The sequence below is a fragment of the Heterodontus francisci genome, chromosome 46 (genome assembly GCF_036365525.1).
Source record: "Heterodontus francisci isolate sHetFra1 chromosome 46, sHetFra1.hap1, whole genome shotgun sequence".
Classification (NCBI taxonomy): domain Eukaryota; kingdom Metazoa; phylum Chordata; class Chondrichthyes; order Heterodontiformes; family Heterodontidae; genus Heterodontus; species Heterodontus francisci.
The window spans coordinates 12,251,702-12,278,061 of NC_090416.1; the positions used below are offsets into that span (position 1 = coordinate 12,251,702).

General features: G+C 50.3%; 2 protein-coding genes across 5 annotated transcripts in view; one reads left to right on the forward strand and one right to left on the reverse strand.

Moving 5' to 3' along the window:
• Positions 1-6,927, forward strand: part of LOC137356763 (ceramide synthase 2-like) — a 35,488-nt gene extending 28,561 nt beyond the window's left edge. For all 4 annotated transcript variants that reach the window (XM_068022516.1, XM_068022520.1, XM_068022519.1 and 1 more), the window contains exons 7-11: positions 343-435; positions 2,334-2,462; positions 2,621-2,727; positions 3,201-3,354; positions 4,863-6,927. In XM_068022516.1, the coding sequence (XP_067878617.1) occupies positions 343-435; positions 2,334-2,462; positions 2,621-2,727; positions 3,201-3,354; positions 4,863-4,991 (612 nt within the window). In that variant the 3' untranslated portion in view covers positions 4,992-6,927. The remainder of the gene's footprint in view (positions 1-342; positions 436-2,333; positions 2,463-2,620; positions 2,728-3,200; positions 3,355-4,862) is intronic.
• A 3,230-nt stretch (positions 6,928-10,157) lies between these two features.
• Positions 10,158-26,360, reverse strand: part of LOC137356937 (histone-lysine N-methyltransferase SETDB1-like) — a 56,915-nt gene continuing 40,712 nt past the window's right edge. Inside the window, 8 exon segments of the mRNA XM_068022809.1 lie at positions 10,158-12,068; positions 12,984-13,072; positions 13,396-13,601; positions 14,195-14,390; positions 16,547-16,682; positions 17,521-17,555; positions 19,138-19,844; positions 24,024-24,193. Of these exon segments, the coding sequence (XP_067878910.1) occupies positions 11,951-12,068; positions 12,984-13,072; positions 13,396-13,601; positions 14,195-14,390; positions 16,547-16,682; positions 17,521-17,555; positions 19,138-19,844; positions 24,024-24,193 (1,657 nt within the window). The 3' untranslated portion in view covers positions 10,158-11,950.

Here is a 26,360-nt window from a genome sequence, read left to right on the forward strand (position 1 = left end):
AGTACTTTTTTTTTACGGAGTATTGTAATGTCGGAAACGTGGCAGCCGATTTGCGCGCAGTGTCCGGGGGCAAATATTTTACCCACTCAGCCAGCACCAATAGAGCAGAAGATCTGAGTCATTGTCACGTTGGCTGCTCGTGGGATCTTGCTGTGCAAAAACTGGCTGCCGCGTTTCCCACGTCCCAACAGTGACGGCGCGTCAAGAAACTAAAGCACCTCGTCGGCGGTTCAGCGCGACGGGGACACCCCGAGGTCGTGAAAGGAGCTATAGAAATGCAATGGAACCCAGCCAAGCCTCCTTGCATCTGCTGACAGACTCTGTGTTTCTCTCCTGGTGCAGACTATGTTACCGTCACAGTATTGGTACTACATGATCGAGTTGGGATTCTACTGGTCCCTCCTCTTCAGTGTTGCTTCTGATGTGAAAAGAAAGGTAATGAAACTAAAGGACCCTCTTAAAGGGAAGTTATTTTTTTGCTTTATATTTTATAATTTATATTTTGATTTATATTTCTCCTCTTTAGTCGTCTCCTGCTGTACGAAAGGCACTGCCCCTTCTTCCAGGAATGTGAGGAGGCCATTCAGCCCCTCCAGCCTGTTCCCCCATTCAATTAGATCATGGCTGGCCTGTATCTTAACTCCATCTCCCCTCCTTGGTTCCATAACCCTTATTCCCCTTTGGAAATTTACAATTGACCCCTTCCCCCAGCCTCGACAGCTTTTTGGGGGAGAGAGTTGCAGATTTCCACTCCCCTTTGTGTGAAGAAGTGATTCCTGACATCACCCCTGAACGGCCTGGCTCAAATTTTAAGGTTCTGCCCCCTTGTTCTGGACTCCCCCTCCCCCCACCAGAGGAAATAGTTTCTCTCTATCGACCCGATCGAATCCTTTAATCATCTTAAACACCCTTAATCTTCTATACTCGAAGGAATACAAGCCTAGTCTGTGCAACCTGTCCTCGTAATTTAACCCTTTTATCCCCGGGATCATTCTGGTGAATCTGTGCTGCACCCTCTCCAAGGACAATATATCCTTCCTGAGGAGTGGGGCCTGGTACTGAACCCAGTTACTCCAGACGGGGTCTGACTGAGACTCTGTACAACTGAAGCATTACTTCCCATCCCTTTGTATTCCAGTTCCCTTTAAAATAAAGGCCAATATTCCATTAGCCTTTTTTTGAATGACTTTTTGTACAGGTGGGGATTTAGACCAAATTCAATAGATTTCAGCCATTGTGTGGGTGGGGGAGAGGCTTCACGGGCGAGCCTGAGATCATCGTCCTCTGCTGCCTGCTCCTCTTCAGTCTAGCTGCCAGGTGGTCAGGGAAAATTTACTGCTTTCCCCGCCTCATCGCAAGGCAGCTCTGACCCCTACACAAAGCAGGGATCAAGATGGGGGTGGAGCTAAGGTCAAAGGAAAATGGGGGGGGGGGGGAGCGGGGTGCTCAGGTCAAAGTTCAGATTTGGCCAACTTACTCCCCTTGAGGCAAGAGTTTAGGTGAGGGGAGGTTCTGAGAGCCACCAGATGGCCCTCGGCAGAGTCCAGGAGTGCTCCTTAAAGCTCCTCTCAAAATCTAATGGCCCTTCCTCCTTTTTCCACCCCGCCCAACCCTGGAATCCGCTGTTCCCGGATTAGCCTGGAGCATTCTCGCTTCTGGTGCCAGATTAGCTTTGAATCATTCTCACTTCCCCTTCCTGTTTCGACAGAGGCAGGGGGAGGAGACTTAAAGCAATAGGAAAAACCTGACGGCTGTTTTCACGTCCCCTTTCTCCCCTCGCTGCCGATCCCAAAGCCAAGGTGGGGGGGGGGGGGGTGGGGGGGTGGTGGTGGCAGCTGTGGGTCCCGGCAACCAAACAGGATAGGGGGAGGACGGCAGATTGTGTCAGATTCCACGCCAAGCTTTCCTGCAGTAATAATAGTGCTCGCTATGACTGGACTTTACAGGGGTAACGGTAGCACAGCGGTTAACGTTACTGAACTAGTATGATCTGGAGACATGCGTTCAAATCCCACCACGGCAGATGGGCATTTAAATTCAGCTCATTAAATAAATCTGGAATAAAAAGCTAGTCTCAGTGATTGCTGTAAAAACCCATCTGGTTCACTAATGTCCTTTTCAGGGAAGGAAATCTGCCATCCTTACCTGGTCTGGCCGACATGTGACTCGACCACCTCCGAAACGGCCTCGATAGCTCAGTTGTATTTGAAAAGGCAGTTCACCCGCCACCGTCTCGAGGGGCAATTAGGGATGAGTGACGAAGGCCGACCTTGCCAGTGACGCTCGCATCCCGTGAATGAATTAAACGAGGCCCCTCCTCTCTTTTTTTTTAGGACTTCAAGGAACAGATCATCCACCACGTTGCAACTATCATCCTCATCAGCTTCTCCTGGTGCACCAATTACATTCGGGCTGGTACGCTGGTGATGGCGGTTCACGACGCCTCTGACTACTTTTTAGAGGTAATGCCCGCGATGGCAACAACGCCCGTCTCTCGCGAGGTGGACTTTGCCACGTCAGCGATGAGCTGCCTGTTCTCCCGAAGGTGGCGTTGTGGTGTCATGCCGTGTATACGGTCTGAAGAATCTGTTTTAACGCCAACTATTGTTTGTCCTTCCAGTCGGCCAAGATGTTCAATTACGCTGGGTGGAAAACCACTTGTAATTCTCTCTTCATCCTCTTCGCTGTGGCCTTTATCATTACCAGGCTCATCATTTTCCCGTTCTGGTGCGTAGGCTATTTTACAGTGAATCTTGTACTCTGTTTCAACCTACCTCCCTCCCTCCCTAGCCAACGCTGTCAGTCCTCGAGCAAGTGGAGGTCAGCATTTAGATTCCCAACTATGGCAAAGGAGGTAGCACGCTTGCCTCTGAGTGGGAGGGTTGTGGGTTCAAGTTCGCACTAACGCATCAAGGTGTACTCCTTTTAGGTTGGGGCAAGGCAGACTGGGGCTGTGGAAAGCGCATTCTTTTGTAATGAACCTATGCTGTACCTGTCCTGGGAGTGTTTGATGGGGACAGTGTAGAGGGAGCTTTACTCTGTATCTAACCCCCGTGCTGTATCTGTCCTGGGAGTGTTTATTGGGGACAGTGTAGAGGGAGCTTTACTCTGTATCTAACCCCCGTGCTGTACCTGTCCTGGGAGTGTTTGATGGGGACAGAGACTGGAGAGTTATTACTGAACTGTCTTGTCTTCCACAGGATTATTAATTGCACAGTGTTCTACCCATTAGAGCTGTACCCTGCATTCTTTGGTTACTATTTCTTCAATGGAATACTTGTGGTACTACAGCTCCTGCATATCTTCTGGGCAGCTCTCATCTTGCGAATGGCGCTGAAGTTCATGACTGGAAATGTAAGTAGCAGAATTTCCCACACGCTGTGTGAATGTTTGCCCACTGTCATGAGGATATTATTTCCCCTTGACTGGGCACTGTGAGGGGGAGGGTAGGGGCCATATACACGATGCCAGATATTGGGAACTGATGCTCTTAGGAAAGGTTAAGGAAGTTGGGCTTGATTTTTTTTTCTCCTTGCAATCCAGAGTTTGACCTCTGAATCATTCCTGAACAGCAACAACTTGCATTGATGCAGCGCCTTTAGCCTAGTAAAATGTCCCAAGGCGCTTCCCAGGAGCTTGACACCGAGTGATATAAGGAGATATTAGGGACCAAAAGCTCGGTCAAACAGGTCTGTTTTAAGGAGCGTCTTAAAGGAGGAGAGAGAGAGGTGGAGAGGTTTAGGGAGGGAATTCCAGAGCTTAGGGCCCCCAGCCAGCTGAAGGCACGGCCGCCAGTGGTGGAGCAATGGGAATCGGGGGGATGGGCGAGAGGCCGGAATTAGAGGAGCGCAGAGATCGCGGAGGGTTGTAGGGGCCGGAGGAGGTTAGAGGTGAACAAAGGGGCGAGGAGGCCATGGAGGGACTGGGAGCCAGTGTAGGTCAGCGAGCACGGCGCGGGGGCAGGAGTGGGTGATCTGTAGGAATACGGGAACGGGACTCGGGGCGAGTCAGGATACAGGGGCAGCAGAGCTTGGGATGGGAGGGTTGGAGATGGGAGGCTGGCCAGGAGAGAGTTGGAATAGTTGGAGTCTGGAGGTGACAAAGGCACGGCGTTGAAGATGATTCTCCCAGGCGAATGTCCAGTGGGAAGGGTTCAAATCCATCATGTCATGCAATAAAAACGAGGAAATTTTGGAATGAGAGGAGCCGTGTGACGGAACGTGTTTGCCCAAAAGTGTCATTTGTGTGTTCTTCCCTCATAACTTACTCCAAACAGTGGGTTGAAGAGGTATTTGGATGCCTTTCTAGGTAGAAGGGATTGAGGGACATGGTGGGTAGATCTTTGGGAAATCAATGGACCAAGAGCATAAAGCGGAATATTTCAGATTGAACGTTCTTGGTATAACAACTCATCCCGAAAGATGGCGCCTCCGACAGTGCAGCCTGGAGTGTCGGCCTGGATTATGGGGCTGAAGTTGTCAGCCGTGGCTCAGTGGGTAGTGTTCTCTTGCCTCTGAGTCAGATGGGTTGTGGGTTCAAGTCCCACTCCAGGACTCCAGCGCGGAAATCAAGGCTGACACTCTGGTCCAGTACCGAGGGAGTGCTGCGCTGTCAGAGGTGCTGTCTTTCAAATGAGACAGTGAACCAAGGACCGTGTCTGCCCTCTCAGGTGGACGTGAACGATCCCACGGCCACTATTGGAAGAAGAGCGGGGCTGGGGAAAAAGTGAAGTGCTGTGGGATGTCCTGCGGTTGCGAAAGGCGCTATATAAATGCAAGTCTTTGCAGCGAACAGGGAGTTGCCGATTTGAAGGATCATTTTTTTGGGTAATGGTAATTCGTCATTTTCTTTCCGCGACACAGATCGTGGAAGATGAACGCAGCGACAGAGACGAGACGGATAATTCCAACGAAGAGGAGGAACCTGTCAAGAATGGCCCCGTCTCCAATGGGCACCCCCTTCTGAATAACAACCACGGAAAAACGGACTAGTGCCTTACGCTCTGTGGGGAGAGGGGCGTAAGGTGCCTTGGCCAATCTTTTCCCTCTCTGCCTTCCTCCCCGCACCCCTACACCCACTTAACCCTACGGGAAACACCATGTCCTCCCGCACAGCAGACGTAGCCAACAGCTAGAGGTGTTTAATTTTTTTGTTTTTGTTTTCTTTGTTTAAAAAAAAAAAATCGGGTGGCGAGGCGGGTTGTGGGGGAAATAAATCATCGTGGTTTTTAAGAAGAAAAGGGAGGGAAATTAGAACAGAGTGCCATCTTTTTTTTTTCTCCCAGCCCTCTTCCCCGTTCTCTCATCAACCCTGGCACTCGCGAGGTGTCTTGTTGACCTGGGTGTGAAGGGGGAAGCAGGGTCAGGCGTCCCCGGAGCTTTGACTAGCAGACCAGACGTGCCTTTCGAATCAGTATTTTTTTTTTTGTCGCTTTCCTGCCCACCGCCTTCCTTCCTTTTCTGCCCCTGCAGAATCCACGGTGGGATCGCACCTTGTAATATGCGACTTGCTTTTTTTCTGTTAAGCTTTGCTTAAGGCTTGGAGCCACTCCTTGACCCACCTTGATAACAGCAACCACCACTGCAACCCACCACCACCGACCCACCCCCCCCAAAACCCAAGAAAAGCTCCATTTTTATTCAAGGTGGCTCTAAAGCACACTAAGACTGTGTACTGATAATTTAATATATTTAAATTCTTGCTCCGTGCCTTTTTTCCCCCTCCCCACTGCCAAACCTTCGTTCTAGGGAGTTGTAAAGTTGGAGATTTAAATATACCGCACCGGGTGTTCCTCACTGGATACATGCCCCACCCAACAATGTCCTGACTCTTGTCGCCTTTTGTGCCTCACTCACCCAGCTGCCCGTTCTTGAACAGTGAGTCTGTATTTCGGCAGGCTGATCGACCAAGGGGGGCAGCGAAGGAAGGGCACTGCTGCCCACTTTCCAGGGGTGGGGTTAGGGGGAAACTAGGGAGCAGTAACTAGCTGGGTGAGTTAGTGGGCACTGACCCGCGTTGAGTACCCCCCCCCCCCCCCCACCTTGTTACCCACTGGGCCCTCCCATGGCTCTGACTTGCTGATTTGATGCAAGAACTGGGGGGTAAATGCCTGGGGTCAAACTTGGGGACCACCTTTAAAGACTACACCAGCCAAATGCACTTAACCAACGGAGCCCACAAGGATGGTGGGGTTGGGATCAAACGGGGGTCTGGGATGGGGTGGGTGGGTTGGTGGAAGAGATGTTGGTTCCTCATTGCCATAGCAATCTATTCTCATTTTCCCTTGTAAGGAGAGGATCAATCGAGGCCTCAAACAAGACTGAACATGGAGCCATTTTTTCTGCACGGATTTTTGAACCGGTTGCAGACTTTACATTTCTCTTCAACTTTCCGACCTGACCCCTCCCCCAACCCCCGCCACCCCTCTGGCAGAAAACGGGTTGAAATGTGTTTATTTTTTTGAAAGGTTGGTTCCCTGAAAGATTTTGGGGATGGGTCCTGGCGTAAGGGTAGGGCAGGCAGACAGTCCAAGTGAATGAAGGGGTGGGAGGGGTTAAGGAACTTTAAATGTCTGTAAATTGAACTGAGTGGGGAAAAGGTGGGGGTGGGGGGGGAAGAGAAGTGCAGGGGGTTTACAATAATGTTACAATTGAGAAATATAATTAAAAATGTTGTAAATATGAGAATTGAGATATTAGGAGGCCTCCATTTCATTAATTTTTTTGATTAAAAAATAAGTTTTCAAAGACTGAAAAGAGTGTCTGGCTTGTACCTGCCCACTGTGCACCCCTACCCTGTTCAGTGAAGAAACATTTTGGGGGCCTCTGTCAATGCAATGCTTCAAGAATATAAAAGATAGGAGGCGGCCATTCGGCCCCTCACGCCTGCTCTGCCATTCAATAAATTCGTGACTGATGATCTACCAAACCTCCACATCCATGTTTTTATTCTGTGTTGGTTCGGCTAAGAGGCCATGTGCGATGTCAACGCCTAGTGGTCAACTGGGGGCCTTTTGCCCCAAGCCCGCCGAGTTCCCTATCTCAGCCAGACGGGCTGCACGCAGAGCTGAGCCCAGAAATTGCTGAGAGATTGTCAGCAGGTGAGCACTCGACGGGTTTGTTTTGTCGGCCTCCGTTTTAATGTGGGCGCTCACCCATTTTAAGGTAATCGGGATTTTATCTGGACAAAATCAAAACGTTTACCCCCAGGGAGAAGGCCGTGGGTTTGCATCCACCGCTGAGGCGCCGTCTTTCAGATGAGACGTTAAACTGAGGCCCCCACGGAAATTTGTAAAAGACCCCTCGACCCCTATTGGAAGAGCGGAGGGAGTTCTCTCCGGAGTCCTGGGGCATTGGCACGATGAGCTGAATGCCCCCCCCCCAGGGAAACTGAAGTAAAACTGAGGGGAACCGGGGGGGGGGGGGAAGATCAGTCACTGTGTCTTCTCGCCCACCTTGCAAAGTTGAGGCTGCGTGAACGAGGTTGTTCATGCCTGTTAGTTCACCGTTCATTCCCCATTTGACTTTTTTTCCTCCAGAATCCCAGCCCTGCAGACTCTGTGCTCACCCCACTTCAGCTCATTCAGGTGGCTATCTTGTTCCCTGCCGTACTGAAGCCAGTACCGCGTAGGAGGCTCTTTTGCGTTCCTGTAGTTCAAGCCATTTGTGTATATAATGGAGGTTTTGAAAATTGTAAACAGTGCTGGCTATGGATTGTATTCCTGTGGTCTTTTGGTTTCTAGTGTCAATACGTGAATGGAAACACTATATAAGCTTTTGATAAGGTGGGGGCGGGGCAATGCGCAGTGTTGATGTAAAAACTGAGCACTCTTTGCTGGGCGGGTGTGAAACTGAGTTCTACAAACCAAGGAGAGGCCAGGCACAATGGACCTGGTTAGGAGATGAAGGCAGAGAGTAGGGAAAATGGGTTTGAACTTGATGTGGAAGGAAATGCTTACTGGTGTTTTGCAGGATCTGTTCTGGGGCCTCAAATATTCACACGAATCATAGAGCAGTATAGCACAGGAGGCCATTTGGTCCATCGTCTAGCCTAATCTCACTTTCCAGCTCTTGGTCCGTAGCCCTGCCAGTTACAACACTTTAAATGCATATCCAAATGTGTGTTTTTTTTTTAAATGCGACAAGGGTTTCCGTCTCTATCATCCTTTCAGACATTGTGTTCCAGACCCTCTGGCTGAAAAGATTACTCCTCAAATCCCTTCTAATCCTTCGACCAATTACTTCAAATCTATGCCCCCTGGTTACTTGCCTCTCTGTTGTGGGAAATAGGTCCTCCCTATCCACTCTATTTCAGCCCCTCAATTTTATACACCTCAATTAAAATCTCCCCTCAAAGAAATAATTGTTCCCCTTTAACTTTTTAAAAAAACTTCTCTGATGCTGTGGAAACAGTCAGTACCTCAGGTCCCTCCTCCTAACTAGTTTCCAAGTCCAGGGAGCATCCTGGTGGGTATTTAACCTCTGATCTCACAGCCAGAGCCACTCCTGTCCTTGACTTGAGCTCATCCAAAACTCTGCTCTCCTGTATCCTAACTCTGACCAAGTTTGCCCATCAACCACCAACCTCCCTATCGCGTGCTCGCTGATCTACATCGGCTACCGGTCCGCAAATGCCTTGATAATTTGCATCCCTTTTTTCAAATCCCTCCGTGGCCCTCACCCCCATCTTGGTCACCTCCTCCAGCCCCTACAACCCTCCAAGATCTCTGCGCTCCTCCAATTCCGGCCTCTTGCGCATCCCCCAATTCCCATCGCTCTCCCATTGGCTGCCGTGCCTTCAGCTGCCTGGGGCCCTAAGCTCTGGAATTCCCTCCCTAAACCTCTCCACCTCTCTCCCCTTTAAGAAGCTCCTTAAAACTGACCTCTTTGATCGAGCTTTCGGTTACCTGTTCTAAAATCTAATATGTGGCTTGGTCTCAAATTTTGCCTGAAGCATCTTGGGACGTTTTTCACAACATTAAGGGGGCTATGTCAATCCAAGCAGCTGTTGGTTGACCTCTATATCCTTTGAACTCCGCTGAGAGCACTAAACTCCGCTCAGACCACTAGTTGAATTGAGACTGTTTTGCGTGCTCCGAGTAGGGCTGCAGCCAGTAATTACCCTTTCTTTAGTGGGCCCAGGGGGACTGCTGTTTCCAAAGTGGTCCCTGAGGGTGCTAAACGCCTGATGCTACCATGCAGTGCACTGAAAAGCTGTTGACAGCAGCAACTCTGTCTGCTTACACAAACTGCTCTGCAGTCAACGGGGGAGACCAGTGCGTGTTGCTCCTTTCCCCCTTAGGGCGTGACAAACGCAGGCAGGGAGCCGAAGCGGTCATCGCCTCGCAATCAGGCCTCTGAGTCCGAGGGCTGTGGGCTCGTGGAGGGATTGGAATTTTACAATTGAGGGTGCTGCCGGGCCAGGAGCCAATGTATGCGGATGATGGAATGGGTGCTGACTTGGCTCCTTGCTTCCAGTCAGCATTGGACGAGTTTGAATTTCACCTTGAAGCGTCAAGGGCAATATTGCAACCTGGAAGCCATTTACAATGCGGGGGGGGGGGGGGGGTCAAGCTGTCTCGCTTCTTAAATCTGTCTTATTCTTACGCTGCAGTATTTAAGATTAGTTCTCTTCCTATATTCTTTGTCCAATGTCAGATTAGATGGCTGTTACCTTGTTGCTGAGTGTGGGATGTTGCTGTGCACTAACTGGTTGCTGTATTTACATGGAATGGGAAATAGGGTATTCGGACTAGCTCGTCGTTCAGGCTGGTGTTTCTGCTCTGCACGAGCCTCCTCCCACCCACTCTTCATCTCACCCTATCATATCCTTCTATTTCTTTCTCCCTCATTTGTTTATCCAGCTTCCCCCTTAAATGTATTTCTGCTGTTCACCTCAACCACTCCCTGTGGTAGCAAGTTCCACATTCTCACCACGCTGAATTCTCCTAAATTCCCCCATTGGAGTTATTAGTAACTGTCTTATATTGATGGCTACTAAGTTTTGGAGTGGGATTTGAACTAGTGGCCTGACTCAGAGACACGTGTGTTAGGCCATGATCTAAGCTTCAAATACAGAGTTAAACACAAGGCCATGTCCATATGGTACTGCAATATGCTCCGCCTAGGAATGAAGACAGACACACACACACCCCCCCATCAATTTTAGAAAAGAATGATGCCGTTTTATTCAGCAAGACAAGGAATTAAACACGAATGACACGACTGAGCTGTGCAAGAGATAGCATCTTGGGAAAGGCTTTGTCCCACAGAAACTCTGGTAGGTGCACTTGAGTGCAGATGACCTGTTTCACTGCAGCCTTCTTTCAGCAACTTGGGGGAAGGCTCTCACTTTTGCTGACCACCCCCATCTCCCAAAGTCACACAAGCACATCCCAGCTTTGCAACGACTTTGGGGGTGTTAACACACTCATCTGGTACAGCTGCTATCTGGGACACTGGGAGAGGACAGGGCTGGGTTGGCTTCCGATGCCCCGGCCCCCGCATAGACAAATAGACGGCCAACCATCAAGGCTCACGCAGGGGCCCGGTAATGGGGCAGCTGCTGGTGTAACACAAGCCCAGCAGGAAAATAAACATCTTCGAAAGGGTAGGGTGGGGTAGAGGGTTAATTAAAAAAGATAAATAAACCACTTAAAATTAAATTTTCCTAAACTCGTGGGGGGAGAAAGCTGGGATGGGGTAGGGGAGGAAGAGAATACTGCAAGGGCCGGTAACAGATAAAATGTATCAGACGCCCCATTTTGAAGTTCTGAGCTCAGCTCTCAGTGAACGCTGTGATCAGGATTTTAATTATGGTCACAAGCTCCCGTTCAGCATCAAGCGACAACACTCAGCTATTTAGACACGGGGCAGAATACTGGTGAGCCAGTGCTACCTGATCCGGAGAGCACCAGGGCGTCTCCTCTCTCTTCCTACACACTCCCCACCGCCCCCCACCACCCCGTCCCAAAGGAGGCAACCAGCCAAGAGTTGCCTATGGGGTAGACGCTTTGAACAAAAAGAAGTGCACAGGAATGCTAACACTTACCACTCACTTGCCACTTGCTCGGGCTACTTACTGTAGCCTAGTGTTTTTTTTTTAAAAAAGGGGTGAGTTGGCAGAGAGAGGTCAGCAGTTAGGAACAGCACCATGGTATTTCTACGAGTCCGGATCAGGCTCTCGGATGCTGTTACGAACAGTTTGAAGCGCCAGTAACAGCCTACACAACAGCCACTTCTTTCCAGATGAGCCTTGGGTCCGAGGACTGATCAGCAGAGCAGCATCTTTGAGCACCATTCGAGGCGCCCTGGGTATCGAATCCAATCTATGTTGGGGGGGACTGTACCCCAGAGTTCATCAGCAAGTACCAGCGACACTCTGGATTAGTCTGAGCTCTTGATGGCAGCTTCAAGCATGCGTGGATACGCGAGTCAGAGTGCGCCTGTTACTCCGCTGCACACACGCACAGGCACGTAGCTGCTACCCGCTGAGGTCCTCTGCTGGCACCGGCCGATTCCGCACTGAAATGGAAGAGCCCAGCAATCATCAGGTCCCAGTGAGCTTCAACTGCAAATCAAGACAAGGGGCTGGACCTTCATCCCCGCCACAACAGCCACTTCCTTCCAGGCCAGCAGAGAATCTGAGACGCAAGCTTTGAGGATCAGTCGGCAGGGAACCATCTGAGATGGCCAACAGGACAACACGATCCGCTGCAAAGAGTTGGGAGTCCGGGTGGGGGGTGGAATCCATTTGATTGCGTTTTGCGTCCAAGGCTGGGTCCTACCAAAGGTGTTGGGTGGGGTAGGAGTCAACATCCTGAATACTGGCGGGGGAGCCTCCCATCTCCCCAACCAGAGCGTGTAATGGTGGATGAGGATGGGCGTTGTGGTTTGAAGTGTGTGTTTGAGGGAGGTAGGTGGGGCGGGGGAAGAGGTCAGGGTCAATGGGTCTACAGCAGTCGTCCCCTGCATTCTGTGGAGCCGCAGCAGCACAGTAACTGTTTTCCCTCCACGCTCCCAACTTCGTAGTTATAGTCCCAGGTCAGCTCGGTGCCAGCACGGATTCTCCTGCGGAGGTTAAAAGGAGGGGGGAAGGGTAGAGATGTTGAGCCATTCGAAGGTTCACAGCGCTCCTCAGTTCTTGTGCTGTGCCGTGCCCACACACTGCCTGGGGTTTGTCGCAGATTACAAACTGCCAGCAAACAATGTACTGAGGCCACCATACTCCCTAACACAGTAATATAAGGCCATTCAAACCCATCATGGCCGATCTGTACCTCAACTCCATCTAACCGCCTTTGCTCCATATCCTTCGATCCCCTTACTCAACAAAAATCTATCCATCTCAGTTTGGAAATTTTCAATTGACCTCCAGCCTCGACAGCTTTTTGGGAGAGAGTTCCAAATTCCCACTCCCCTTTGTGTGAAGAAGTGCTTCCTGACATCACCCCCTGAATGGCCTGGCTCCAATGTTAAGGTTCTGCCCCCTTGTTCTGGACTCCCCTCCCCCCCACCAGAGAAAATAGTTTCTCTCTATCGACCCGATCGAATCCTTTAATCATCTTAAACCCCCTCGATTAGATCACCCCTTAATCTTCTACACTCGAGGGGAATAAAAGCCTGTCCTCGTAATTTAACCCTTTTATCCCCAGGATCATTCTGGTGAATCTGCGCTGCACCCTCTCCAAGGCCAGTATATCCTTCTGGAGGTGCGGGGCCCGGAACTGAACCCAGTTACTCCAGGTGGGGTCTGACCAAGGCTCCGTAACTCCCATCCCTCTTGCTTTCCCACCTCCCCTGAGATAAAGATCAGCCTTGCCTTTTCGTACCCGTCTACTGGCGTTTATTGTTTTAGATCCGGGGACACCTAAATCTCTCTCTGCTCCTTTCCAGTCCCTAGTTTCTGTGCAACACTGCCTCAAACGCACTAATTCACCCTCAGCACAAGAAGCAACAAAAGGATCACAACACAGGTGAACTTACTTGCTGGCGAAGAATGCCACCCATGGGAACCGGAGGTCATGTGTGTCCACAAAGACATTCTGCACAAAGAGATTGGGACTGCAGCTGTGCTGTAAGATAAAAGAAGCACTCATTGTTTAGATCAGCTTTACGCTCAAAACTCGCAAAATTCTACAGCACAGGAGGAAGCCGTTCAGCCTATCGTCCCAGCGCCGTCTCTCTGAAGGACCTCTTCCCTCAGTCCCATTCCACCCACTACCCCGTACCCTCTCCCTGAAGGACCTCTTCCCTCAGTCCTATCCCCTTTTGTACTCACAGCGCCTAGGGTTGCTAGTCCAGTAGTTCCAACAACCCCCCCCCACAGCAGCCAAACCCCCACGGGTCAGAGAGTTGCTCTTCCCAAACCCTGCCCGCACCCCCGGTATACACTTACGTTCAGGTACCGCCCCAGGTTCCCCTCCAGCTTTGCGTCGATGATGTAGCAAGACTCCTCCCCGTCGTAGAACTGCCTGGTGCTTTTGCGACCACTGCCTCCTTCGCCCTTCTCCATGTTGCTCGCCTTCACTGCAATCCCATGGGTCGACTTCAGTGCAAAGCCCCTGGTCGATTTAACTGCCACCTGCCTTTTGTTGGCGCAATCTGGAAGACAAAGTCATTAAGAGCTCAGGTTAAAGGTACGGTGCTTTTCCCTGCTCTGGGTCTCCCTCCCTAAAGGCATTTACCTGGCTGAGACAATGCAACCAACTCCTCCTGGGCTTCTAGCACTGCTGGCCGCTGCACATCCAGGAAAGAAAGCAGCCTCATTCTTTTAGTCTGCTGCCCTGTAACGTTCAAATCCCTCCATGGCCTCCTCGCCAACCCTCCCTATCTGTCCCCTCCTCCAGCCCCTGAAACCCTCCAAGATCTCTGCGCTCCTCCGATTCCGGCCTCTTGTCCATCCCCCGATTCCCATCGCTCCACCATTGGCTGCCGTGCCTTCAGCTGCCTGGACCCCAAGCTCTGGAATTCCCTCCCTAAACCTCTCCGCCCCTCTTCCTTTAAGACGCTCCTTAAAACTGCCCTCTTTCACCAGGCTGTTGTTCGCCTGCCCCTAATATCTGACGTAGCTCCACAGCTCTGTCAAACTCCATCTGAGTTATGATCCTGTGAAGCGCCGAACGCTATATAAATGCAAGTTGTTGTTGCTTTTGGATAGGTGTGTTGGGGTGTGAGGGGAAGGGGGAAGGACCGACCTGCGTTCTTTGGATCGCTCTCGTCTTTCTTGCCTCCGCTGTACACCTCGTCGGAGCCAGAGGAGATGGTCTGAACATCATCGCTGTCGTTGCCGGCTGCGGGTGGCTGGCCCTGGGCCTGTTTGCGACTCCCGCTGGTCTGGGTGCCGGTGTCCATCTCGCTGTCGGAGCTGCTCGACAGAGTCATTACGTCCTGCTGAAGATGGACAAGAATGTGTGTATTTGTCCGCAGGTGTCCAGGTACATCACGCCCCCTTCATCACTGCCCTGACAAAACTTGCTGGCTGGGGGTGGTGGTGGTGGTGGGGGGGGCGGGGTGAAATGAGAGTGTCAACCGCATAGTCCGGACCAGGCCTGGGCTCTTATTTTATACACAACTTGCTGCCCGCTTGCGAGTGTAAAGCTGATGAGCTAAGAGGAAAAGGTTTTATTTTCATTCATTCATTCTCGAGATGTGCACATCACTGGCAGGGTTGGCATTTATTGCCCACTTATTGGTGCTGTGCCATCACATTCCACTGCCTGATTTGACACAACTGTGCTGCTTACAAGGCGCACCTTGCCAAGCGTCATGGCCTGTGGGACTCGACTGGACTCACATACAGATCCAGACCAGGTAAGGACGGCCAATTTCCCCCTCTAGCGGACATTAGTGAAGCAGATGGGTTTTAACGGCGAAACAGCAGCTTCCTGGTCACGTTGTATTTTAAAAACAAACGGATACCAGATTATTATTTCCAGACTTAAATAAAAATTAAACTAACTCAAATTCCCCCGGGCTCTCTGGATGGCTGGTCCAGATTACTAGTCCAGTGATATAACCACTACATGACCATACTCCTGCAGGAAATGTTTAAACTCTGCAGCGTGGAGTGGGAATCTCGGCACAGGTACGAACAGTTACTGGAGACATAAACAAAGTGAGACCAGCTTGAAGTCGGCTAGGAAATTAAGCGAAACATAAACTCAAAAGAGCTGCAGGGACCACCCAGGAAAAGGAATGTTTGGAATGACCTGGCAGGTTGGTAAATTGGAAATAGAGAAAAATTTAAAAGGCACAGGAGGCCATTTGGCCCATCGTGTCCATGCTGGCTGCAAAACAGCAGCCCAGCCTAATCCCACTTTCCAGCTCTTGGACTGTAGGCCTGTAGATAACGGCACTTCAAGTGAATATCCAAGCGGTTTTTAAATGCAATGAGGGTTTCTGCCTCTTCCACCCTTTCTGGCAGAGTGTTCCAGACACACTTTGGGTGAAAATATTACTCCTCCACTCCCCTCTAATCCTTCTACCAATTACTTTAAATCTATGCTCCCTGGTTATTGACCCCTCTGCTAATGCGGCGTACGGCTGTACAAAATACTGCCGGGGTCCGAGATGTGTTTTCCCAGTGAGATGAGTCTCGGTGGGCCTTGCTGTGATGTGTAATCCTGACGTGACCTGGCCAAAATGCTCATCCCACTTCTGACAATAGCCTTTTTAAAAAGATACCTTGATAGGGCAAGATGGCGAGGGGTGGGAGGAGGCTCATGTGCAGCACAAACACTGGCATGGACTTGCTGGGCCGAATGTGCTGTGAATGTCACGTCATGCAATACTATGCAAGAACACAGACAAAATTAAATACAGGGACGGAACCGAGCTCCTATACTGACTCATTGCATTGCCTGCTGGCGGAATGTCCCACATAGGTTAGGGAAGTTGGTTTCAATTTCTGATCTCAGCTCATTGGTTTTCGTGACGGTGGGGGCGGTGACAATCAGCCCGATTAATGACTGATGACGCCCGCGAGAAACGTGGATCTGGGGCAAGGTACGATCAGGCTTGTTTGTGATGCCTCTCCCCGCAGATAGTCAGATCGCCGCCCGCCACTCCAGCTGACAGATGAAGGGCGGTCGCTTGGAAGAGTGACAAGCCAGTACCCGTACTGCAGCACTGAGAGAGAGGGTGATGGGGGTCAACACGCCGAGAGAAATGAAGTCACGAGCTGACAACAGAGGCCGACTGTGGCAGCCAGGCCGCCCAGATCAGCTGACTGGCACGGATGAGAGGATTAAACCTGTTCTTGCACGCACAGCGACAGGGTGGGAACGTGCCTGGCGGGGCCACGGTTGGGTGTCCCGAGAACAGGTGCTGAGGTCTTGACAGGATTTCATGCCAGACAGGGCTGGGTTCTGCAAGCTTTGCGAGACCAGATGCAGCAGTGACAAAGCAATATCACAATGGTGCGTGCGTCATGCCCAAAGACCCTACGTGCACCCGTGAAGAGATGGAGGTGATGCCAAGCGTACGCAACCCTTGCCACTGCCTCTCCTATCACACCACATTCCTAGCGTCTCATATGCCACACTTACGTCTTTCAACACGGACACTGGGGCGGAATTGCGCCTTGCCTGCAGCAGCGTGGTCTTGCTAAAGGGCCTTCGAATGCCCTCGCTCCTGGCCGGCCTTGGGTTGTAGCCGAAGTTCCTGGAAGAATTGTCAAACGGCCTGAAGAACACAAGAGGTTGAGTTTCAGTGAGACCCGGGCTGTGCCCAAATTCACCTTGCCTGCTCGCTGTCAGCTCATCCGCACTGTTATGCTTTCCACGCCTGCCGTGTGAAATGGCACACGGTGCCACTCTGAGTCAGGTGCCGGCCTGTGCTTCCTGAGGGGAGAACTGGGGTAGGCGCTGAAATGGTTGTGCTTCCTGTTTCGCCAGATGCATGGTGGACTTGGAGTGGGGGAACAAAGTCTTACTTTTTCCCTCTTTCTCTCTCAGGCAGAGCAATGCATTGGAATGTAGCCCATTGGGGACAAGGCAGTGCAGGGGGGTTAAACACCTGACTCTCACCTCAGGAACACAGCTTCGAATCCAGCATCGACCTGACGCGATGGCTGTAAGCGCTTGACTTGTAACATTCTTCAGCAGCCTTAACCCAGCTTCTAGTCAGCAGCTTAAGTTGCCCCACAGCACAAACCTGCCTGCTAATCCATCATTGAGTGGCACGTTGTTGGGGCGCAGGGAGGGAGAACTTTACTCTGAATCTACCCTCGCGATGCCTGGACCCTGCAGCGCTCAGCGCTGACACGGTGTACTCGAAATGGAAAGTGCTCCATTCCTCAGTGCGAGGGTCCCTCACTGGGAAGCACAGACAGTGAAAGTGTTAAGCACGTGGGGAACTTAAGCCATTGGAATTAGAGTTCCCAAACTCCCATTACATCATAGACATTTTCAAAAAGAAAAGGGTGGGGTGGGGGGGGGGAAGGAAGCAGGAAAGGATGGAGATGGAGAGAAGGAAGGAAAAGAATGGATTGAGAGAATGAAAGGAACAGAGCATTACTTACAAGGATATTTTGAGGTGAACAGTTGCTTCTGGATTCTGGAAAAAGAAGGCAAGAAAGTGAAGACCTTTCTCTCAAATAGTAACAGTAATTATATCTAATGGACAAAATGACCCACTGCTCGGCCAATATAATAAATGGGACCTCCATTTGCTGCTACCAGGTACCAAGCTCAAAATCAGCTCCGTGACATTGACCAGGGTGGGGGGGTGGCAGGGTCCCTGCACCAACAGGAATCGAGGACAACCAGGGAGGGCACCCACACGCAGGGTGGATCTGTGCGCTACCCTGTGTTGAACTGAGCCTCGCACACCAGAAAGACCTGCCGTTCTGTGTGCGGAGTGAGTTGATCTCAGCAGGTGCAGTGGTAAGGGAGCCCAATCACAAAGGCTGTGTCTGCATTTGAAAGTTGTGTGTTGGACTTTTTTTTTTTTAAAAAGCCTGTTGCCTGGGGAGACACTGACAATATTACAGCCTGATACAAGATACTGACTGAACAACATGTGTAAAACGGACAAGAATTGACACGAAGCCACGTGAGGAGATGTTAGGACAGATGGCTAAAAGCTCGGTCAAAGAGGTCAGTTTTAAGGAGCGTCTTAAAAGGAGGAGAGAGGTGGCGAAGTTTAGGGAGGGAATTCCAGAGCTTAGGGCCCCCAGGCAGCTGAAGGCACGGCCGACAATGGTGGAGCGATGGGAATGGGGAAGATGCTCAAGGGGCCGGAATTGGAGGAGCGCAGAGATCTCGGAGGGTTGTAGGGGCTGGAGGAGGTGACAGAGATAGGGAGGGGGAAAGGGTCATGAAAACAAGGATGGAGAATTTTAAAACTGAAGTGTTGGTGGATCGGGAGACTGTGTAAGTCAGAGAGAACAGTGAAGGTGATGCCAGTTAAGTGTAATGTCTGAATTTTTAAAGAGACAGTTGCAAAGATGCATCATTTTCATTGTAAGCCAGCCGTAATCAGCTTTCCAGTACAGTGTAATGTGTGTTTGCCTCATGGTGGGATGCCCAATCATTATAACCCGGAAAGCTCTGGTGTCATGCCACCTTTGTACCACCCATCCCAAGAGGGCACAGGGCCAAACTGGGGCAGAGCAAATTTTAAGAACTTAAGCCATTTCCTCACTGATCAAAGTGTGGAATTCAGTGAGAGGGTGTTGGGAGACAAAAACCTTGGAAGTATATAAGAAACCACCGACTGCAGTTCTTAAAGAAAGAGCTTGCATTTCAACTTTCACCATTTCAGGACATCCCAATGTGCTTTACAGTCAATTAAGTACTTTTTGAAGTGTGGTTACTGTTGTAATATCGGAAACACAGCAGCCAATTTGCGCACGGCAAACAGCAATGCAATAAGACTTAGAACACTTTTTTTTTCCCAGTGATGTTGGTTGAAGGATAAATATTGGCCCCAGGACACCAGGGAAAACTTCCCCTCTGCTCTTCTTCAAAATAGTGGCCAAGGGATGCTTCACGTCCACCTGCGAGAGCAGATAGGGTTACTGTTTGTTGTCTTACAAATGGTTGTCTCATCTACACTCTAGCATGAACTCTGGTGATAGTTCTAGGCTGGCTCTCCCTCCTTGCACTGAAGACATACTTGCTAGGTTGGGTCATACCTTGGTGGTAATTATCTCAGATGCCTCGGTCTTGGTGTCTTTCTTTACCACCTCCTGCTTCCCCTGTGGTTTAGCGTCCATGGGCACATCAGCAGGTTTGGGTTCTTCCTTGGGACCCTCTTCACTCTTGGGTGGAGGCAATTCGTCCTTGGGAGCCGGCGGCTTTCTGGCTTCAGGCTGGCCGCTTTCGTCCTTGCCCGTCTCGTCCTTTGGCGCTTTGGAATCGCCGCCCTCCACCATCTTGAATGAGGAGTGGCTGTCGGAGTCCACATTGGAATCCTCCACCCGCAGGGCGCTCAGCCACGAGGCCACCTTGTTCTTGGCTGTCTCCTCGGTGAACGGCAGCTTGCAGGAGCTGGAGTCCTCCTGGCTGGTCTGGCGGGCCAGGCCGGCCTCCGAGCCGTTCTCCTTCTGCTCGCGGCTCTTGGTGCGGGTCACGTAGCTGCGCCACACCGAGCTGGGGACGTAGGCGTCGTCGTTACCGAAGTTCTGGTCCGAGCTGTCCGAGCTGGACTCCTCCGCCTCGCTGCCGGTGTTCTCGTGCTCCTCCTTCAGGTCCACCCCACTGCTGTCGGACGAGCACTTGGCATCGCTCTCGTAGCCCTCCTTGTACTTCTCCACACTCTCAATGTGGTCCAGGTTGGCAAAATATTCGTCTCCCATCTCCAGTCCCTCCTTGTCGGCAAAATCGTCGGTCAATATTTTACCTGTAGCAGGAGGCGGAGGAAACACACACACACAACGTTAAGCTCAGACAAGTCGCACTGTATCACCAATAAAAAGAAATAGACACCATTAATATAGCGCCTTGCACATCCTGAGGACATCGCCAAAAGCTTCAGAATCAAAAACCTTTGAAGTGCAATCATTGCTCATATGACAGCAAATATTGCAGCCCATTTGTGCATATCATGGTCCCACTAACATTATAGCACAGTGGCTATGTTAGTGGACTAGTAATCCAGAGGCCTGGACTAGTGAGCCACAGACAGGAGTTCAAATCCCACCACGGCAGCGCGGAGAATTTAAATTCAGTTAATGAAATAAATCTGGACTAAAAATCTCGTCTTGGTAATGGTGACCAGGAAACGACCGGATTGTTAGAAAAACGCTTCTGGCCTTCACTAAGGAAATCTGCCGGCCTACAAATGAGTCCAGACCCACGGTAACGTGGCTGACTCTTAACTGCCCTCTTGAATGGCCCAGCAAGCCACTCAACTGTATTCAAGGCGGCAGCTCACCACCACCGTCTCAAGAGCAATTAGGGATGGGCAATAAACGCTGGCCTTGCCAGCGATGCCTACATCCTGCGTATGATTAAAATAAAAAGTCAGATGACCAGTTAATCTATTTTAGTGACGTTGATTGAGGGATAAATATTGGCCGCAGAACATGGAGGGGAACTCCCGGTGCTCTTCTTCCAACAAGTGGCTGTGGAATCTTTTACATCTACCTGAAAGGGGAAACCGCAGCCTTGGGTTAATGTCTCAGCTGAAAGGTGGCACCTTTGACAGTGCAGCATAACCTCAGTGCAGCACTCAGAGTGTCGGCCTCACTTAAGGGCTCAAGCCCTGGAGCAGGGGATTGAACCCCTGACTTTCTGGCCCAGAGGGGAGAGTGGTATCAGGAAATATTTCAGGTTTTCTTTAAATCAGCATCTCTCTTTGTCTCTGCTTTTCAGTATCTCCACTACCTCAGACTTTATTGCTGCCCTGTGCCTTTCTCCCCTTCCCCCAACCACACATCAACCTAGTGGGGTTTCTTTTTTCCATTCCGATCTCAACACAAAGCCTCCAGCAACAGGGCATCACAAGACGCTGGTCTGGTGCTGCAAACAGAACAGAGGAGCCTTGTCAATTCTCCAGAGACTTCGGGGGAACATCACAATTCAATAAACAGCCGAGACGTCAGGTGGAAGAAGTCAAACAGTCGCCTGGTTTCCCCCTCCATGCCACCTTCTCAAACAACAGGATAGAGCTCTGCTTTTACACTTGCGTTGATGTCCCCGTCCCAGTCCCCTCCCCCAGACGGCAATGACCCTTGCTGCAGTGCGCCTCCACAGGCCCTCCTCATCCTCCAGTAAAAGGAAGAGATCGCATTTCTATAGCACTTTTTACGGCTCAGGGACGTTCCAAAGCGGTTTACAGCCAATGTATTACATTGTGTTTTTTTAATTCATTCATGGGATGTGCAGGTGGTGGTGTTCCCAAGTATCTGCTGCCCTTGTCCTTCTAGGTGGTAGAGGTCGCGGGTTTGGAAGGTGCTGTCGAAGGAGCCTTGGTGCGTTGCTGCAGTGCATCTTGTAGATGGTACACACTGCTGCCACTGTGCGTCGGTGGTGGAGGGAGTGAATGTTTGTAGATGGGGTGCCAATCAAGCGGGCTGCTTTGTCCTGGATGGTGTCGAGCTTCTTGAGTGTTGTTGGAGCTGCACCCATCCAGGGGAATGGAGAGTATTCCATCACACTCCTGACTTGTGCCTTGTAGATGGTGGACAGGCTTTGGGGAGTCAGGATGAGAGTTACTCACTGCAGGATTCCTAGCCTCTGACCTGCTCTTGTAGCCACAGTATTTATATGGCTACTCCAGTTCAGTTTCTGGTCAATGGTACCCCCCCGGGATGTCGATAATGGGGGATTCAGCAATTGTAATGCCATTGAAAGTCGAGCGAAGATGGTTAGATTCTCTCGTGTTGGAGATGGTCATTGTCTGGCACTTAAGTGGCAAGTAACATTCACGTCACACATCAGCTCAAGCCTGGATTTTTTCCAGGTTTTGCTGCATTTCTCCACGGACTGCTTCAATATCTGAGAGTCGCGAATGGTGCTGAACATTGTGCAATTAGCAAACATCCCCACTTCTAAACTTATGATTGAAGGAAGGTCATTGATGAAGCAGCTGAAGATGGTTGGGCCTGGGACACTACCCTGAGGAACTCCTGCAGTGATGTCCTGGAGCTCAGATGATTGACCTCCAACAACCACAACCATCTTCCTTTGTGCTAGGTATGACTCCAACCAGCAGAGAGTTTTCCCCTTGATCTCCACTGACTCCAGTTTTGCTAGGGCTCCTTGATGCCATAACTCGGTCAAATGCTGCCTTGATGTCAAGGGCAGTCACTCTCACCTTCCCTTTTGAGTTTAGCTCTTTTTTTCATGTTTGAACCAAGGCTGTAATGAGGTCAGGAGCTGAATGGCCCTGGCAGAACCCAAACCAAGTGTCACTGAGCAGGTTATTGTTAAGCAAGTGCCGCTTGATAGCACTGTCAATGACAATCACTTTACTGATGATTGAGAGTAGACTGATGGGGCGGTAATTAGCTGGGTTGGACTTGTCCTGCTTTTTGTGTCAAGGACATACCTGGGCAATTTTCCACATTGCCGGGTAGATGCCAATGTTGTAGCTGTACTGAATAGCTTTGCTAGGAGCGCGGCAAGTTCTGGAGCACAGGTCTTCAGTACTATTGCCGGAATATTGTCAGGGCCCATAGCCTTTGCAGTATCCAGTGCCTTCAGTCGTTTCTTGATATCACACGGAGTGAATCGAATTGGCTGAAGTCTGACATCTGTGATGTTGGGGACTTTGGAAGGAGGCGGAGTTGGATCATCAACTCGGCACTTCTGGCTGAAGATTGTTGCAAATGCTTCAGCCCTATCTTTTGCACTGATGTGCTGGGCTCCCCCATCATTGAGGATGGGGATATTTGTGGAGCCACCTCCTCCAGTTAGTTGTTTAATTGTCCACCACCATTCACGGCTGCACGTGGCAGGACTGCAGAGCTTAGGTCTGATCCGTTGGTTATGGGATCGCTTAGCTCTGTCTATCGCATGCTGTTTATGCAGTTTGGCATGCAGATAGTCCTGGATAGTGATTGCAGTGTCTGGGACATTGTCTGTAAGGTATGATTCCATGAGTATGACTATGTCAGGCTGTTGCTTGACTAGTCTGTGGGACAGCTCTCCCAACTTTGGCACAAGCCCCCAGATGTTAGTAAGGAGAACTTTGCAGGGTCGACAGAGCTGGGTTACCGGTCATTTCCGGTGCCTAGGTCGATGCCGGGTGGTCCGTCCGGTTTCATTCCGTTTTATTAACTTCCTAGCGGTTAGATACAACTGAGTGTCTTGCTCGGCCATTTCAGAGGGCATGTAACAGTTAACCACATTGCTGTGGGTCTGGAGTCACAGGTCAGCCAGACCAGGTAAGGACAGCAGATCTCCTTCCCTAAAGGACATTAGTGAACCAGATGGGTTTTTACAACAATCGACAATGGTTTCATGACCATGAGACTAGCTTTCAATTCCAGATTTATTAATTGAATTCAAATTCCACCTTCTGCTGTGGTGGGATTCGAACCCATGTCCCTAGAGAAATACCCTGGGTCTCTGGGTTACTAGTCCAGTGACAATGCCACTACGACACTGCTTCCCCCTAACGTAGGGAACGTGGCAGCCATTTTGTACAAAGCAAGCTCCCACAATCAGCAAAGTGATAATGTCCAGATCATTTTTTTTTTGCATGATGGTTGAGGGATAAATATTGGCCACAGGACACCGGGGAGAATTCCCCCCGTCCCCCACCTGAGAGGGAAGACGGGGCCTCGGTTTTACGTCACACCCGACAGTGCAGCACCTCCGACAGTGCAGCACCTCCGACAGTGCAGCACCTCCGACAGTGCAGCACCTCCGACAGTGCAGCACCTCCGACAGTACTGGCACTAGGTGTATGAGCCTAGGTTGTGTGCTCAAGTCTCTGGTGTGGGACTCGAACCCATGAGCTCAGAGGTGAGGGAAGTACCAGTGACTGAGCCAGTATCTCTGCAGCTTGTGGGGTGGAGAGAAACACAGAGGAAACACACCCTAGTTCAGCCCTGCAGCCCGGGAGCATTACCTGCGTAAATGCAGACGAACGAGCCCTTGGCGATGTCGTCCAGGCAGCGGATGCCCCAGCCTTTGTTCTGAGTCTTGAAGAGCTGCAGCCTCACCTGCAGCCCGTGCTGCACCAGCCGATTTGTGCACATCCCCAAGTTGCATTTGCATCGCTTGTTGCATTCGTAGATTCTGAGCAAGAGAGAAAGAGAGAAATGCGGATTAATCTGCTAACATGCCATCTCACTCACGTAACCCAACAGACCACCATTCCGCCCATCGAGCCTGTGCTGGCTCTTTGAAAGAGCTATCCAATTAGTCCCACTTCCCCCCCCCTGCTCTTTCCCCCATATCCCTGCACATTTTTCCCCTTCCAGTATTTATCCAATTGCCCTTTTGAAAGTTACTATTGAATCTGCTTCCACCGCCCTTTCAGGCAACGCGTTCCAGATCACAACAACTCGCTGCGTTAAAAAAAATTCTCCTCATCTCCCCCTCTGGTTCTTTTACCATTTATCTTAAATCTGTGTCCCTCTGGTTACCGACCCTCCTGCCACTGGAAACAGTTTCTCCGTATTTACTCCATCGAAACCCTTCCTGATTTTGAACACCTCGATTAAATCTCCTCTTAACCTTCTCTGCTCTAAGGGGAACAATCCCAGCATCTCTGGTCTAAAACTCTGTTCCTATTCTGCAGGGTATTGGATAGTGTGTGTCCCACAAAGGCATAATTCTCAAACTGAACAGTGGGGTCAGTCAGTGGTCATCTGCGGCTCTGTGACTAAGCCTTTTGTTAGTGGGAAGCTGCAGACGTAAGAACATAAGAAATAGGAGCAGGAATAGGCCATTCGGCCCCTCAAGCCTGCTCCACCATTTATCATCATGGTTGATCTTCTACTCAACTCCACTTTTCTGCCCTATCCCCATATCCCTCGATTCCCTTGGCGTCCAAAAACTGTTACTCTCAGTTTTGAATATATTCAATGACTGAGCATCCGCAGCTCTCTGGGGTAGAGAATTCCAAATATTCACAACCGTCTGAGTGAAGACATTTCTCCTCATCTCAGTCCCAAATGGCCCAAGACTGTGACCCCCACCCCCTCATTCTAGACTCTCCAGCCAGGCCCAAGGAGAGGGGGGGGAGGGGGGTGTAGAACCAGCCTCTCAGCAAGACCCTCTCATTATCTTGTATGTTTCAATGGGGTCACCTCTCATTCTTCTAAACTCCAGGGAATATCAGTAATTTCTACTGAATTTCTCCTCACAGGAGGATCCCCTCATCCCAGGAATCAGTCTTGTGAAACTCTGTTGTACTCCGTCTAAGGCAAGAATATCCTTCCTTAGGTAAGGAGACTAAAACTGTACACAGTCCACCAGGTTTGGTCCTGTTTAATTGCAATATTATAATATAAATAATTCTTCACTCTCATACTCCAATCCCTTTGTCATAAAGGCTAATATGCCAATTACCTTCCTAATTGCTTGCTGTACCTGCACCCAGGTCCCTCTGAATACCAACATTTACTAGTCTCTCACCATTCAAGACATATGCTGCTTTTCTGTTGTTCTTACCAAACTGGCTAATTTCATACTTGCCCACATTTATATTCCATTACATTCTCTGACGCTGGAGTCTGAGCAGTTTGCATAAGCAGCAAGCGAAGCCTGGGGCATGACGGATGGACGGACTTTGATAGGCAGCCGAACTGCCTCTGCCCTTGCCCTTCGTCAGCTGATCAATGTCTTACTTGCAAGATGTGCAAAGTTGGGAGAGAGCAAGGAAAGGCTTGCATTCATAAAAGCGCCTCGCACAACCTCAGGACCGGGCTTTACCTCCAACAAAGTACTTTTGAAGTGTAATCCACACACAGTGACGTGATGGGACCATCTGTGTTTTTAAAGTGATGTTGGCTGAGGGATACAGGAGATGGGAGGAGAGGTACAGTGATGTGCCTTCCGGCCTGGCTTACCATAGTCCACTACAGTCCTGTGCATTCCTAAATACCTAACAAGAGAACCTCAACAATGTGCAATACACTTGTGTGATACTCAACAACGTTGCATAGCTCAAAACACTCTCAATAGAATCATACGGTGCAGGAGGCCTTTTGACCCACTGCGCCAGGGGCAGCTCTCTGTAAGACCTATCCCAATATGTCCCACTCGCCCTGACCCCAGTCTTTGTCCATAACCCTGCAATTCTTTTCCTAAAACCCCTGATCAACACTTGAGACTTGCTGGGAGTTTTTCCACAGTTCGCGCAGACTACATATTCAAATTTCACACACCATCATATACTGCAAGGAAAAGCAGGTAGCTTCCTTCAATTATAGGTTAGAACTCAGGAAGAGGTAGGGTG